Here is a 17,382-nt window from a genome sequence, read left to right on the forward strand (position 1 = left end):
TTGTCTGTCATACCTCAGTGGACTTGATAAAACTCATATATCCTGTAATATTACTTGTCACATATTATTTGGCATGAGACATTATGTTGTCTAATATAGTATCTGCCCTGTAATCATCAGAATAATAAAAAAAGCTAAAAGGTTTAGATGCAATGTACATGACTGTAGATACTAAGGAATGTTTCCTCTTGAAGCTATGAGTATTACGTATTAATATTAACATATTATTAGCATATATTAATATTAACATTACCATGATTTTATACTTTGTATTAGTGAGCAAGTTGTCAGATAAAAATTGAAATATTTAGCACCTGCACTTATTTAAACGGTTAGCATTGCATTTATATTCTAGGATGCATTAAAAAGTACAAAAATTATGGTAAACATGACATGTTTCATATTTACATTAATATTACAGTATAGGCATACAAGCAACAGTACTAAACATTATACAGAAAGGATGGAAGTAACATGCAGAAATCACCAGCTATACAGCTTTGTTCCAACATTTAAGAATATGAACAAATAGGTTTATATCAGTCTCACAGTAAGGACAATGACAGACAAAGTTCTACAGACTTGTAAGAGAGAACAGTGCCAAAACTTGGTAAATTTAGTAATAGAGGAACAAGTCAAGCAGTTGAACAAGTTGAAGCATTGAACAATTTATGATATAGTTTTCATATTGCATGCTTTATCTCATTACAATCTAGTGATACGTCTAGGTGTTTCTGCAGTTACATCCTGCAATGGCTTTTTTATATTTCAGTTTTTCAGATATCGTATTGCTTGACCTTAGCAGTAACATGCCTCCTTTCTTTTCTATTATATCCTTCCCTTATTCTTATAAATATCAACACTACATATAAAACTAAACTAGCTTCCTGCTACTACAAAATAGCTAAATTTGCAACCAACCATCCTTATAAAACATACCACTGCCTTGTATTAAAACAATTAAACTGGCTTGAACTCCCAAACCAGTTGACATTTTTAACTATGCATTGCATGCAAACTATTGTATTCTCCAGACAAATGCAGAGCATTACAAAATACAAAACCCACTACTGTACTATTCACCCACTACAGACCTTCACTCTAGCAATAAACTCTTAGTATGTATCACTAAGAAATACAATATTGCTAGAGACTCTTTCTACTCTCATTACTCTCATTACTATTTCTACTCTCATTACTGTTTCTACTCTCATTACTCTCATTACTATTTCTACTCTCATTACTCTTTCTACTCTCATTACTTTCATTACTATTTCTACTCTCATTACTCTTTCTACTCTCATTACTCTCATTACTATTTCTAATCTCATTACTCTTTCTACTCTCATTACTCTTTCTACTCTCATTACTCTCATTACCCTTTCTACTATCATTACTCTCATTACTGTTTCTACTCTCATTACTCTTTCTACTCTCATTACTCTCATTACTTTCTACTCTCATTACTCTCATTACCCTTTCTACTCTCATTACTGTTTCTACTCTCATTACTGTTTCTACTCTCATTACTCTCATTACTGTTTCTACTCTCATTACTCTCATTACCCTTTCTACTCTCATTACTCTCATTACTGTTTCTACTCTCATTACTGTTTCTACTCTCATTACTCTCATTACTGTTTCTACTCTCATTACTATTTCTACTCTCATTACTCTTTCTACTCTCATTACTCTCATTACTTTCTACTCTCATTACTCTCATTACTGTTTCTACTCTCATTACTGTTTCTACTCTCATTACTCTCATTACTGTTTCTACTCTCATTACTGTTTCTACTCTCATTACTCTCATTACTCTTTCTACTCTCATTACTGTTTCTACTCTCATTACTCTCATTACTCTTTCTACTCTCATTACTCTTTCTACTCTCATTACTGTTTCTACTCTCATTACTCTCATTACTCTTTCTACTCTCATTACTCTTTCTACTCTCATTACTGTTTCTACTCTCATTATTCTTTCTACTCTCATTACTCTCATTACTCTTTCTACTCTCATTACTCTCATTACTGTTCCTACTCTCATTACTCTTTCTACTCTCACTACTCTCATTACTGTTTCTACTCTCATTACTCTTTCTACTCTCATTACTCTTTCTACTCTCATTACTGTTTCTACTCTCATTACTGTTTCTACTCTCATTACCCTTTCTACTCTCATTACTCTCATTACTGTTTCTACTCTTATTACTCTCATTACTGTTTCTACTCTCATTACCCTTTCTACTCTCATTACTCTTTCTACTCTTATTACTCTCATTACTGTTTCTACTCTCATTAAGTATCAAAACTCTGGAATGAAATCCCCAAACAGTTAAAACACATAGAAAACTTAATTAGCTTCAAAACTTTGCATATCTCTCATCTCTTATCTTTCATAAGAGTAAGAGTAAGAGTAGCGGGATCTATGTCCGAATCCAGACCAGTAACGAATGGTGTGCCTCAGGGCTCTGTCCTGGGGCCCCTCCTGTTTGGCATATACTTCTCAGAAGTACAGGCAAGCATGGAAGGGCTGTGGCTGACTAAGTTTGCGGGCAACTGCAAACTGGGTGCTATAATAGAGTCTCCGGCCGACATGGGGATCGTCCAGAAGGGCCTAAATGAGACTGATGCATGGTATCAAAGGCATGGTCAATAGCTAAATGCAAAGAAATGCATAGTAATCCCCTTTGGAAAAAACAGAGTACCCGCAAACTACAACATAGGAGGTAATCCCCTGAAATCTGAAGAAGAAGTAAGGGATCTAGGGACCCAAGTAGATAGTCAGCTTTCCTTTGATAACCATGTTGCCAAAGTGGTTAGAAAATCCATCTATGTGACCCATCTGATCACAAAAGGGTTTGCATCAAGATCTAAGGATGTAATGGTGCCCCTCTACTCTTCCCTCATCAGACCCATTATTGAGTACAATGCACCAATTTGAATGTACCTGGCTAGACATCTCCAGCAGCTGGAGAGACCACAAAGGTACCTAACCAAGAGGATTACTGGCCTCAAACAGTTGCCCTATGCAGCACGATTGAAAAAGCTAAGACTGTTCTCTGTTGCATACCGCTTTCTCAGAGGCTATCTCTGTCTAACATACAGAACCATGACCAACCCAGATTTGTTGAACATGCTCCATCTTAGCAAAACCAAATCTACTCGAGCTACACGTTCTAGGGATATAAACCTCAATACAACAATGAATAGAACATGCTGGAGGGATAGATTCCCTTCGCAGAGACTTCCCTTACTATGAAACAGGGCCCCGATTTACATAAGACAGAGCCCCTCACTTTCACTCTTCAAGAGGAACCTTGATGAGTGGATGGGTACCAGAAAGTTCACACCGGGGATCACACCAACAGCACTACTAGATAGGGGCCAAGCGTAGTAGCTGCCAGTACAAGGGTCTAGGGAACTACTAAAGGGACGGTGGCTGGGCTAATATATGCCTTCGGTCAGATAGCCCAGTACCAACCTATGAACCTATATCTCTCATCATTTTAGTTTGAGTTCTAGTTATCTGTCTGTAAGTTATTACTAAACTCAAAAACACCCCAGTTTGATCTTTCCCCTGCAGCCATCACACTTTTGATACATTAATTGTTATTGTGTGTGATGTCTGTAGTCAATAATTTGTCACTTTTTAATTCCTCTCATTTTTTGTGTTAAAATGCTATGTTCATGCAAGAAATATTTAAAATCTTGTAGATATGCTCATGTATAGATGTTTTTACCCTGCAATTATAACTGTACATCAAATGTAAATGTACTTAAATGCAGAGCTTTTCTTCCTGGGCCTCATCTGAAAATGGGTTTTACCCACTTGGACTTTTCCCTGGCAACAAATAGAAATGAATAAATATTTGCATTAATAGTTCCAGAACCATTCTATATACAAGGTATTACCAGATTTCATCTTTGCATAATGGAAAACATAACTGTAATGATATTTCATCTCTGTTTAGAGAACCTAAAAAGCTATTGAATATTATTTGCAAACTATTTTTGTACTGTAATAATTTTCATATTTTTGTAAAAATCTCTACAATCAAGTGACACAGGCATAAGTGCTTTGCCTCATATAAAATATCACAGCTGTATCAAAAAATGTTGCTGGCAGGCTGTGTGCTGTTTGAATAGTTACTGAGATATCAAAATCATTTTGTTCCATTCATCATAATGAAAATTAATATTTACCATGTTTATTGTGACCTATAACATCCAGTTTGAGACCTAGAATCAAATGAATGCAACCTCTGTAAAGATGACTTTTCATGCGTAGTTTACATTGCTGGCATTCTAATAACACTTATGCTCTAGACTCTAGAGATAAGAACATTTATTTGAACTGTGAGGTGATTACTTCATTTTTAAAATGCTCAGGCCATGCCCACTGGAAGTTAGAGTACAAACTCAAAAGAGTTAGATTGGAGGGAATGAGTTATGACCATATGGGCTGGTCAGGATTTATGATGGCCGGGACTATCTGGAAGTATATTGTTGTAGGATTAAAATTTCTCCCAAACGAGGTGACTGCAATATATAAGGTAGAAGATACTGAAGAAAGATTCCATTATAAGTTGTGAATATTAGCTATATTTGCCTTTTAGCAGTAATTTCAGAAGACTAGTAGGTTTGTGTTAGGAAATAAACTGTCATCACAAGCTAATGTAAATAATGAGCACAGAGAAACAGTGAGGTTTGTAGATTCAGTCAGGTATTGATGGTGAAAAGGTGTGGAAGCCTAGAGCATATTTTTGTATTTGCTTTAATAATACGGTGTGGACTCTTGCAAGCTCATGGTGAAGAAGGTGATCATAAAAGGTGGTTGGAAATGTAAACACATTACAAGATAAATATGTTTGGTCCATCAGTTATGAATATGACCAATAATTTCATATCTGCATGAATGTCATCAAAACTCTATGATCATATGTGTACAAATGACATAATTTAAAACATATTATTAAGTGAATCAAATTTGCCAGTAATTCTTTGCATTTAACATGTACAATTTGTTACATTTGGAGTGTAGCTTGGAAATGTTATTAAAATACATGCAAAACGTTGATAGTTTTGAACAAATCTCTGTGAATTGTGTTACTGTGTCTTGTGCCTATACCATTGAAAAGCTCACAATGAGATGAAGTATGGGTCTGTCTTGTAAGGCTACAGTAATATAGTCATTTGATTGGGTATACTTAAATTTTAGCAAAAAATCGTATTTTCTGTTACAAATGTACTATAAATTCATTGTCACCTCTTATGGTTTTGACTTCACAACCAAAATGCAGACTGATGTCACAGGAATACAACTGATTATTTACACTTTTTTGTAACATCATTTCTGAGACATAAGAATTTACTTGAGACATGCTTTTGGAAAATGATTTATGCAAAAAACTCTCAGGACACAGCAGACATTTTTTTTCATTAAATCCTTTAGGATTCAGGAGCCTTAATTAGCCACTGGAGACATAAAATACACTATTTGTAAAAGAACAGTCATGAAAGAGTAAAATAACTCTTTGTCTATTAATGTATGTATGCATGTATTGACATTAAGCATTTGAAATAAGAACTAGCCAGATTAAGAAATGAGAAGGTTTAGGGTACAGACAAATTTCAGCCGCAAATCATCAAGAATGTAGAAACAGTGTAGTCAAACCAAATGCCTTGTAAAATGTCTCCAATAGAGCACAAGTCTTTGGTTCGATATCAGATGACGTGAAAAAGGCCACAGTAGTGTTACTACTCAAGTGGGTAGCAGAACCAAGCCATAAACTGCAGTCCAGTAAACTTGGCCATCTTTGAAGAGAAGGTGATGGGAATAAAAATTCAAAGGAAGAGGTTGGTAGCATTCTTGGAAAAAATTCAGTTCAGTATGTGAATTAGCATAGACCTGTGGTCAGAGTTCCCTTTAGGGCAAAGGCATAGTGATAAATGGTGAAACTGTGTTTTTGTTTGTTACTGAGTTTAACATGCTAGCCGAATATTTTCTTACAATGGTCAAGAACACCTGGATATGGTTTTACATGATGATTTTCTGAACACCTTATTATGCAGGTATCCATTAATTTTATTCAGAAAGATTAAAAGTATTATATTCTTCCTCCCACAGAGCCATTTCATAAGACCTGGTGATAGAAGGCTAATAACACCTCACATCCAAATGTAGTATTTGTTCTATTTGTGAACACAGTTTCTGGTGTTTTGATGAAATGAATGTAAATATTTGTTGCTAATAGACTGCACTCTTGTACTATTGAGTTGTCCTTTGTGGTCTAAGGCGTTCTTGCAGTCTTTAATGTGTTTGGACATCATAAGAAAGTTTAGGAAATATTCAGGGGCACCACAGAGATATAAAGGACAGTAGACTTGGAAGATCCCTAGCCTCATATTTTCATCAGGTGCATTCAAGAACCCAGAGAAAGTGGTTCCTATCAACAGTATGTCTGCCAATCTTTTATTTTAACTGTCTTTTATATAAAATAGTACTTTTATTTTGAAATGTAATATGCTGAAACCCAGAGGACATAATCCTGAATACTGCTGGAGATATTTTATTATTATTTTATTTTATTTTACATTTGTTGACTGGGCTAGTCTAACTGGATATATGCTCATTTTCAGTAGAGGCCCCGGGAGAAAAGCTCCACATAAAAGACACTAACAAACAGAACATTACCTGCAGTTACAGATTATTTGTCAGACAAAACAGGTGTTACATGGTAACTTTAGCATGCATGATAGGTAAAAATAGAACAGATAAGATGAATCCCCCCCCCCATCCTTTGGATGAACATTTTTTTATTTTTAAACCAAACACTGCAAGAAGAAAAAAGTATTCAGAAGAATGTAGGGGATTCCCAAATCAAAGTTATGAGTAAGGCACAGGAGAACAGACTACTTATAAACAGAATAGGGCGAATTAGTTGAGGGGCAGTAGCTCATAAATGACAGAGAGCTGTCCATACAGTTTTTCCTGGGTACAATAGGTCCAACTTAGAATGTAGGGGTCTTAAAGTGGCTATAAAGTGAGTAGTAAATGGTGCTATAGCCTAGGATACCAGGAGGAGAAAAAATCTTAGTCAGGGTTGGTACAGGTACATAACCAGTGGGTTGTAAGGTATAATTTGAGTTTCTTTTTAAATAGTGTAGTTGGAGAAAGAGATGTGAGTTCACTGGGAAGTAGGTTCCAGGTTTTACCCACAGTCTTAGAGAAAAGGGAATGCTTTATTGTTGTTTTTTTGTCTAGATACCAGTAGTTTATTTGCTGAGCGGAGGTTTGTAAGATTTTTATATGGGCTGATTAGACTTGTGAGAACTGGTGTGTTACCTGGTTGATAAAGGGTTTTATGGGTAATAATTGGTGAAATCGAATTTGATTATGCAATTCCAGCCCAGTTGATTTAGATTTTGGCAGTGGTGGGTTCTGAAAGGGGAGCTGGTAGCAAATCTGGCAGTATTATTGTAGGAGATTGCCAGCTTGTTGAGGTTGCTTTTAGATAGATTTGTATATATAGGAGAGGTATAAAAGAGAGTTGAGATAAGGTGGGTGTGGGCAATAGTAGTTCTAGCAATGGGAGTAAGGAAGGGTTTCATTTTATAGAGGGAGCCTAGTTTTCGGTTAACTGATTTTATTGTTTTGTTGATATGAGTATCATAGTTAAGGTTGTGGTCAATAGTTACTCCTAAAAGTTTAGTAGTAGTATCAGGAGATATAACTGTGCCATTTTTAGATTCGATAGTGAAAGCAAATGGGGTGGACTTTTGTGTAGGAGTAAACAGCAGTAGTTTAGTCTTTTTAGGGTTAAGGAGGAGACAACACTGTAAAAACAATTCTTCTACTAGCTCGAAGACATTTTGGGTGAGGGACTGCAGTTCAGAAGCCCCTGTAGCTTAGGATATTAATGTGGAGTCATCTGAGTATTGAATGGATATAGCTTGAGGATACTAATAGATAGATCCTTTATAAAGATTGAGAATAGAAGAGGGCCCAAAATAGAACCTTGGGGTATACCAAGGGAGACAGGAAGGTGGGAGGATAGAATGTGATCCCAAAGCACTGCCTGTTGCCTGTTATCTAAGTAAGACTTGAACCACTGTAGTGCTTGAGTATCAATTTTATTTATTTATTTATTTGACATTTGTTGACCGGGTTGGTCCAGCTGGGCATGAGCCCGTTTTCAGTGGAGACCCGAGGAGAAAAGCTCCAATTACAAAAACAATTAGGATAACATAGGTAACAAAACATAGAAAGTACCATAACCAATTATAACTCCATAACATATTAATACAAATTATGACTCAAACATATTCAAATTACAGCAAGAGGGTTTTCTCAAAGAAATGAGTATATGAACCCCTAATGTGTTTTCTTTTTTGTTTTTTTTTATGTACAAAAACAAGTTATATACAAGTGATCAAATAAGAGATATACAAGTGAATCAGAATTTATTGCATAGGCTTTGTAGGAAGGTATAGGTGCTTTCAAGAGTTCAGAGGAAAGGAGCACCATTTGTATAAAGGGGACATATCAAGTAGGTTCTAAGCAGAGACATGATTTAGTGTTGAGAAGATAATGTTTGAGTTCCTTTTTAGAGTGTGCAGGGTGTATGATGGAGCGGATGTTCAGAGGAAGTTTGTTCCAACTGTGGGCTATAGAACAGTTATATTGCAGTTTGCCTGTGTTCTTCTTTGGATGGTCTACATTCAGAAGTTGTTGGTTAGAGGTGCGGAGGGTTCTAGAAGGGGTATAGGTAGATACAAGAGTAGTGAGAGCTAGACAGGATGAAGGCCTGTATCGAATGGAGTGAATAACTTGAAATTGAGAAAGTAGCAGTAGTTGAGGGAATTCAAACCATTGTAATGAATTCAAGGCAAGGCATGATTGGAGTTGTAGGGGGAGTTAGTAATGAATCTTGCAATTTTATGGTAAGTTTGTTGCAGTTTGTTCATGGTAGTAGCTTGTATATATTGGTTAGTATTGGGGCTGCATAGAGAAGTGTGGACAGGAAGAAGGACTGAGCTAGGGAGAGTCTAGCATTTGGAGTAAGAAATCTTTTGTTACGATAGAGCAAGCCAAGTTTCTGGTGTGTTTTTTTTATTCCTTCCAGTAAGTGTAAGTTAAATTTGAGCTCGTCATCTATAATGACGCCTAACAGTTTAGTGTGTGGTTCAGGTTTTATGATTGTGGTGTTAGAGGATGTTATGGTAAATGTAGATTTGTGATTGGAAAAAGAGCGGGGAAGAAAGAGCTGGAGCTTGGTCTTCTTAGGGTTAAGGATAAGCTGATTGTCAGATAACCATTTCTCTGTGGATAGAAAGGAGTTTTGAGCAAGGGTGAGAAGGTATGTAATACTACTGTAGATTGAGATGAGTGTAGAGTCGTCTGCATATTGTATAAGAGAAGACTGTCTACAAGAGGTGAATAGTTTGTTTGCAAAGATATTAAATAAGAGGGGACCCAAGATAGAGCCTTGAGGAACACCTGTTGGAACAAATATAAAGGGAGAGCAGGAGGAGAGCCATTTGACAGATTGCTGCCTACCCGAGTGATAGCTGGAGAACCAGGCAAGGGGGAAGAAGACAGGTTGAGGTTAGATAATTTAGAAAGTAGTATAGGGTGAGAGACTGTGTCAAAGGCTTTGGAAAGGTCAAGGAAGAGGCAGGATATTAGCTGATTGTTATCAAGGGCATTGGCTAAGGTATGAGTGAAAGAGAGGAGGGTGGTAGATGTGCTGTGGTGGGGACAGAAACCATGCTGAGTGGGAGTTAGAAGGTGAGAGGGACTTAAGAAAATTCAACAGTAGTTGATGGTTAACCATGCTGAATGCTTTTGAAAGATCAATAAAGATAGCAGATGACAGGGTGTTATTGTTACGGTTTTTGTTAATGTGGTCAGTAAATGATAGGATATCATTTAAGGATAAATGATAATATCATCTTTAATTATAAGATTGTATCCGTTCTCTGTTTTATTTAATTTACCATCAATTTGTTTTTATGGGTTTTGTTGTCAGTGGTTATTTTTCATAAACTGTTTTAAACAGCTCAATATTTATACTGCATTTGCATCTTATTTCTCTTCAGAAGACTATGCTAAAGCCCTAGAGTGAGTGGCATTAGTACTAGTATTGCTGTTATTATTATTACTAGTATTATTATTGCTGTTATTTTCCTCTAGTAGTTGTGAAATATCTGCTGCCTGGACTGAGAGATGAGAAGGCTTAGGGTATGGATGGTTTGTGCCGAAAATTGTCAAGAATCTGGCAACTGTGCTGGCAAAGGTCCTGAAGGATGTACGTAACAGGTCAATAGCCTTTGGTGAGAAGAATACTAAATGATTTACTTAAGAGATCAGTAGCCTTTGGTGAGAGGAGTACTTAAATCAGTCGCCCTTGGTGAGAGAAGTACTAAAGAATGTATTTAACAGATCAGTATCCTTTGGTGAGAGGAGTACTAAAGAATGTATTTAACAGATCAGTAGCCTTTCGTGAGAGGAGTACTAAAGAATGTACTTAACAGATCAGTAGCCTTTGTTGAGAGGAGTACTAAAGAATGTACTTAACAGATCAGTAGCCTTTGGTGAGAGGAGTACTAAAGAATGTACTTAACAGATCAGTAGCCTTTGGTGAGAGGAGTACCAAAGGATGTACTTAACAGATCAGTAGCCTTTGGTGAGAGGAGTACTAAAGGATGTACTTAATAGATCAGTAGCCTTTGGTGAGAGGAGTACTAAAGAATGTATTTAACAGATCAGTAGCCTTTTGTGAGAGGAGTACTAAAGAATGTACTTAACAGATCAGTAGCCTTTGGTGAGAGGAGTACTAAAGAATGTACTTAACAGATCAGTAGCCTTTGGTGAGAGGAGTACTAAAGGATGTACTTAACAGCCTTTGGTGAGAGGAGTACTAAAGGATGTACTTAATAGATCAGAAGCCTTTGGTGAGAGGAGTACTAAAGGATGTACTTAACAGATCAGTAGCCTTTGGTGAGAGAAGTAGTAAAACCAGCCTGAAAACTTCTCTCCAGTAAATCTGACCTTCTTTGAAGAAAAGGTGATGGAAGTGATTCAGTAGCTTTCCTTAGAGGATAACCACTTAGTATGTGAATCTGCAAAGCTCTTTTGCCAAAAATATCTGGATTTGTTTTCGAAATACACAGTGGCAAAGAAACAAAGACTGCGCTTTTAAGAGAGATGATTCTCTCTTTATATCAGAAATTGGTTAGGACACAGGTGTAATTTTGCTGAAACTATTCAAGGGTGTAGACAGTGATGACAAAGTGCTCAGGGGGCAGACTCACTAAACTAAGGAAGGTTGCCTGAAACTGGAATGGAAGGAAACAGTGAAGGATGGAATATCACTGGGGCACAAAAATATGAAAGGGGAATACAAAGAAGTGGAGTTTAACAGAAAAGGATGCAGGCAGGAGGGTTACCACTAATAGACTGAGGGCAAACATTTCAGTTTGGACATGAGAAAGTTGACTATCACAAAGGGGTGACGAATGACTGAAACAGGAGACTAAGGCAATAGTGGGGTGCTGGTTAACTTGATGCATTTAAAAGGGCAGAGGACATGTGTGACACAAAAGGTGGTATTGAGGTGAACCAGCTGCAGATAATGGTCTGACTACATATTTATTTTATTTTCACATTTACCGACATAGCTTCAAGCAATAACAAGACATTAGAGCTACTGACTTGACAAAATTGCATGAAGTGTTCATGAAAAAGAAAATAATGTTTGAGCACCAACAGACGTGAACTTATTAGAACTGTGCCAGTAAGCTGAATGAGAACATGCATAAGGTTCCATAAAAGGCACAGAAGCAGAATATGTTCATATGTAGGAGCAAAAGTTGAGTTATCTTTATATTGATTAGGGTGTGCCACATTTACTGCTCCATGTGTTCGCAGATAATTTTTATGCTGTCTCATATACCTGCTTCTGTGTTATTTGTACAGCACACAAACTAGAACTCCAAAATACTAAACATTTTATTAGATGTACACAAAGCTTTCAGGCTCCATGTGTTTGCTGATAATTTTTATGCAGTCTCATATGCCTGCTTCTATGGAATTTGTACAGCACACAAACTGGACCTCCAAAATACTAAACATTGTATTAGATGTACACAAAGCTTTCAGGTAAACTTTCTTTCAATGCATACAGAAAATAACATTATTCTCCATTTAAATATAAGCCACATATTACAAACAACCAATAAACATTCAGAATTCATTATATTTATATTAAAAAATATCCTTAGGTTATCCTTAAATTATATAGAGAGAATAGAGGATGTACCTCAGCCATCAGATTCACACTCATTCAATGAACAACAGGTAAAGGAAACATCAGCAGTAGCGAATGTTTCTACTATTCAACCGGCAAATTCAGATATATTAATTTCAAATAAGAGCCGCTAGTTCATACCTTCTGCTGTGAATACATTGACTCAAGCCTTATCGGAATTAACAATGTTAACAAGGAATTTGAATTCAAAATAGTTGTTTTAAAATGATGATGCAACTAGAATTCAGTGTTATAAATGCTATAGTGCATTTGTTCCTGTTAGTCAACCAGCAGTCACAGCAATTCAAAATGGATGTAAGAAACAAATATATAAACTTTATGATGAGCAAAATGCCCATATATATTTTAACTTGTCTAGAAGTGAGCATGAATCTCTGATTAAATTGTGTGATTACCCAGAACTTATTATTAAACAAGCTGATAAGGACAGGATGAAGCTATAGTATTAATGGATAGAATGGATTATTTAGCAGCAATAAGACATTTTTTGGAAGATACTAATGCTATTGTGAAAGTGAGTAGATAATTTATGAATAATGTTGTTTTTTTCTGTAAAAACTTTGTTTATAATATACAAACCAAAAATGACACATCTTTAGAATTGTATAATTCCATGTATATTGCTCACCCTAAAGTGCTAGTATTATACAGTTTGTCTAAGATCTATAAAGATTTGGAACACACACTGATGTTGCCTGTTGCATCCAGAGAAGTATGGGTAACTGAACTAATTTCTTCATATTTAGAAGATGTTTTGAAACCATGCTGGAAATGGGTCAAAAGTTACATAAGGGACACCAATGAATGTTTAAGAATGTTGAATGAATGGCAAAAAGAAGGGTATAAAAGAAATGTTATATTAATAACATTACATGTTAGTTCTCTGTTTACAATGATACCTAGACAGTGTAGAGTACAAGCCAGAATGGACCATCTTTGGAAGCATATTGATTTTACACAGAGAAAGATAGAAACAATATGTTTTTTATCAGACACTGTTTTGAAAAGTAATATTTTTATGTTTGAGGAAGAAATGTTTCATCTAACCTCACGAATGGCAATGGGGACATCAATGTATGATATGTATGATAATATTCTGCATAGGGGAGTGGGAAGAAAGGTATATTTATGGTAGATTAGTTGCAGTTTCCAACAATGTCATATTTTACAAACACCTTGTAAACAATATACTTTTTATTTGGAAGTGTGATGAAGTAAGCCTAAATGAATTTGTTCATTTCTTAGATAATATTATTGATTTTTTTTAAATTTAAACTTAATTTCTCATAGATCGAAGTGAAGTTTTTAGCTATAGTAAATAAAGATAATTTATTTACTAAAATCTGTAGAAAGGAAGTACAAGTAAATAGACACCTACATAAAAGGAGTATGCATCCTAGGCACTTATATTATGGGATAGTTATTATAAGAGCAAGCAGGTTAACAAGAGATTAATCAAATGTTGTGTTGAAACTTAAGGAATTGAGAAATTAATTTAAAGGAGCATATGAGAGTTGGATGTTGGATGATGCAACACAATACTCCATTAGGGTATATAGTGAGACCTTATTTTTCAGACAATAGAGAAGAAGAATATTCTGTAGGTAAAATAAAATTGCAAATAAATACACTAACATAGTATCATTTAAAAAGAAATAATTGGCCAATACTGTATACGACGCCAGAGCTTCAGAAATGGATAGATGAGATAACAGAATCTGCTTATAAAAAAACAACAGCAGCTTTATTATAAGGCTTTAGAGAGGTGGAAGAATGTCATAAAAGAATAGAAGGGAAGGTACCTCTCTAAATTATAATTGGTCCTTCTGTAAATATATATTAACTAGTACTGAATGTATTCGTCCTGAAAGTAGGAAGAATTTTAGATTTAGTTGTTTTGCCACATGTAATTAAGATTTACCAAGCAGTTTGTAATATTTTCTCAAGTTTTTATATTGAAAGAGATATTTTTTTTAAACACTGTTATTGAATCATCACTTGTGACATAGGCAAACTTACACTTATATAAAAGTAATCAAACCATATTAACAAGTTCACATTAACAAACATCATACATCACATATATTGTTATATATCTTATGTAACCAACATTACATAAATGGGCAATTCCTACCATCTCTTAAATTTCATTCCTCCAACAAAACATTTTTATGCATGTACTGTTCCCACTTTTTCCATTTTTTGTATGTAATTTATTCCTACCCACCTCCTGTTCTTTTATGTCTGTTACAATATTCACTACTTCAAGTATAGTTGACTTAGATTTTGATTTCCATTTTCTAGTAATTGCTTTTTTTTGGCAGTTACCAGAATTAAACTTAACAAGGATTTATTATGTCTAGGGCAATTCAGATTCTGCATCCCAGCTCAACAAATCATTTCCTTAGGTGCCCTCATTTGCTTGCCCAGTATTCCTGATGGAGTACTCCGTAAGGAATTTTTAAAGTCCGTCAACTCATTATGCTCTCAAAACATATGTTCCCAGTTATCTCTTTTTTCTCTATCACACCTCCAACATTTACCATCTACCTGAGGAAAAAGTCTTTGGAATCTCCATTGGGTATAAAAATATCTGTGCAAACGCTTCCAGTATTTTGTCTGATATTAGATGTAATGTCACTACTAATTATTTGGCAAAGCATGTTGATGAAATGGGTGTGCAACGTACCTTCAAGTTTAACATTATACAGAAAGTCTTTCCATACTTGAAACAGAAATTGCTGAATTTAACTGGATTATGATGTTGAAGGCACACATGAAACAAGGAGTGAATCTCTCTGTTAGCATAAAACCATTACTTAAAAAGAAACAAATTAATTTTAAGTAATAACTATGCATTTGAAGATGTAAATGAATGAAATGTATATGTGTGCTCTTTTTTTTTTTTTTTTTTTGTAAATGAAAATTTTTTTTAGATATCCTAGCTGCATTTTAAGAATATAATGTAAGGATTACGTAGGGATTTTTTTTTATGTAAGTATAACAAATTCCACAATTTTATTGGTTGCTTGTGACAAGTGACATATATAAATATATAATAACGTTGTTTTCTGTATGCATTGAGAAAGGAATTTGCCTGAAAACTTTGCATGTATCTAATAAAACAATTTATGTTTGGGGTTCCAATTTGTGTGGTGCATTGAGCTGACTTCTTTTACTGTTGACCTCCATTATACAACTTCACGTTGTTCTGGAATGTAATTTTCTACAGAATAAATCTCAGAGTTATCTCAGGGAGATTTCACATATATATTTAACTTTCTTCTCCTGTCACAAATATGTATATTTGCTGGCAATGCCTAGGAACACTCTAGTCATCAGCTAACCATACCAATGATTTATGGGTTTAACAGAGAGAATAACTCAGTGAAGTCCCAAACACAACACTGATGTTTCATATTTAAGTTGAAATGCAAACCCACAGAACACTTTTATAAATAAAAAAAAATCATATTTGACTGAGTACCTGAATTGTTTCAGTGGAGTCTCCTTCTTGTGAGCAAGTGGTAAAGATCCAACATAGTAAACAGGAAAAAAGAGAATGTTCCAAGTGGCTGTAAACCAAGTCATGAAAAATGCAGCATTCATTCCTTGCAAAGTGAGTCTTGCCATGTGACTTGAACCCACCCATAAACCTGCAAGACAAGATGTTATGATGGCACCCCATATCATCTTCCTGAGTTTTGCCAGAGAACAGCAATGACATAATGACGTGACTGAATGCTCAGTATTATCAGGCTCTTGGGCTGTCGTCACCATTACAGATGGCAATGTTGTATCAGCTGCCCAGTCATCTGTGTAAGTAAAACAGGAGAAATATTACATGGCACATTAGCTTTTATGACTGCTTTATTAAACATTAAAGGGTAAACCACAGTAATTAGTTAAATAATTGGATACACATTTGTGTAGACCAGGAACATCCATCTGAATAGAGCAGTATGCTTTACAGCTTTATAGAGAAAATACCACATATAGTAAAAAAATATAGATGCCAATCAGTAAAAATGAACAATAAATTATATAATATATTAAAATTACTTGACAGGAAGTTAAGCAAAGCACATCATATAAATGCAACAATTAAGATAAATTAACATCTTTACTATAGCAATTAGGTGATGCCATTCTACTACGATGATTTAGGTTTTAAATATTCAAACAAGAAAAATGTATAAATATTAGAAATCCAGATGTCTTTAACAGAGACATTGAATGCCAGTGGAAAGAAACTGAAACAAACTATGGAATTATAGACAGTATTTTTTCTTATTACCCCAGAGGTTTCTTGGACCTTAGGGTGAATAGTTTGAGAAAGGTAGGCTATTAGATATTCGAACAGTACACGATAAACAGCTGCTGGTTAAATTGAACTTTTGAAAATAAAGATCACTCCAGCTGTTGCTATCCCCTTTGCTTAGAGTCGGTCATAAAATGGGTCAGACCTGCAAGAGGCACAGCCTCCTTCAAGGTAGTGGGTTCCATCAAAAAATACAATTTAAGAGCTCTGTTTAAACCAGGTAAGTGAGATGGTCATGGGAACCTTTTCAGTCATGACTCCAGCCAAAATGCAAAGACATTGACTGACAGTACAAGTAATATAGAACAATAATAAAATATCAGCACTAATAAACAACAAAGCATCCAAATTCAGCATTTAGAAATCAAGTGCAAATAATATAGAAAGCGTTAAGCATGACTGTATTTGCATATGCTGGGATTCAAAAATTCAGGAGGTACAATTACAACCAACCCAACAATGTTTACCTTGTTTGTGTGATAAGGACTGAATCTTATTAGCAATGAATATTCTGCAGAAACAGTGCAAAGACTACAACTAATTAAATATGCCAGTCATGGCTACAGACAGTGGACGTTAGTTACGCCCCTGCACTTTGATGAGGGTCTGTGTAATCCCATGTGGACAATGTTATGTGGAAAACCTAAAGAGCCATGATGCATGTGTGCTGATCTATTTTTTGATCAAAATAAATATTCACAGATGGCAGAGATAAAAGAAAGCCAT

The 17,382-nt window shown here is 35.2% G+C and overlaps 1 protein-coding gene across 1 annotated transcript in view; it reads right to left on the minus strand.

The window, feature by feature from the left end:
• LOC122792718 (putative thiamine transporter SLC35F3) overlaps nucleotides 1-16,115 on the minus strand; it is a 780,977-nt gene extending 764,862 nt beyond the window's left edge. The window contains exon 1 of the mRNA XM_044060302.1: nucleotides 15,823-16,115. Within this exon, the coding sequence (XP_043916237.1) occupies nucleotides 15,823-16,115 (293 nt within the window). The remainder of the gene's footprint in view (nucleotides 1-15,822) is intronic.
• Between the last annotated feature and the right edge of the window lie 1,267 nt (nucleotides 16,116-17,382).

This window comes from Protopterus annectens, chromosome 2.part0 (genome assembly GCF_019279795.1).
Source record: "Protopterus annectens isolate FY-2018-M chromosome 2.part0, PAN1.0, whole genome shotgun sequence".
NCBI classification, from domain to species: Eukaryota; Metazoa; Chordata; order Ceratodontiformes; family Protopteridae; genus Protopterus; species Protopterus annectens.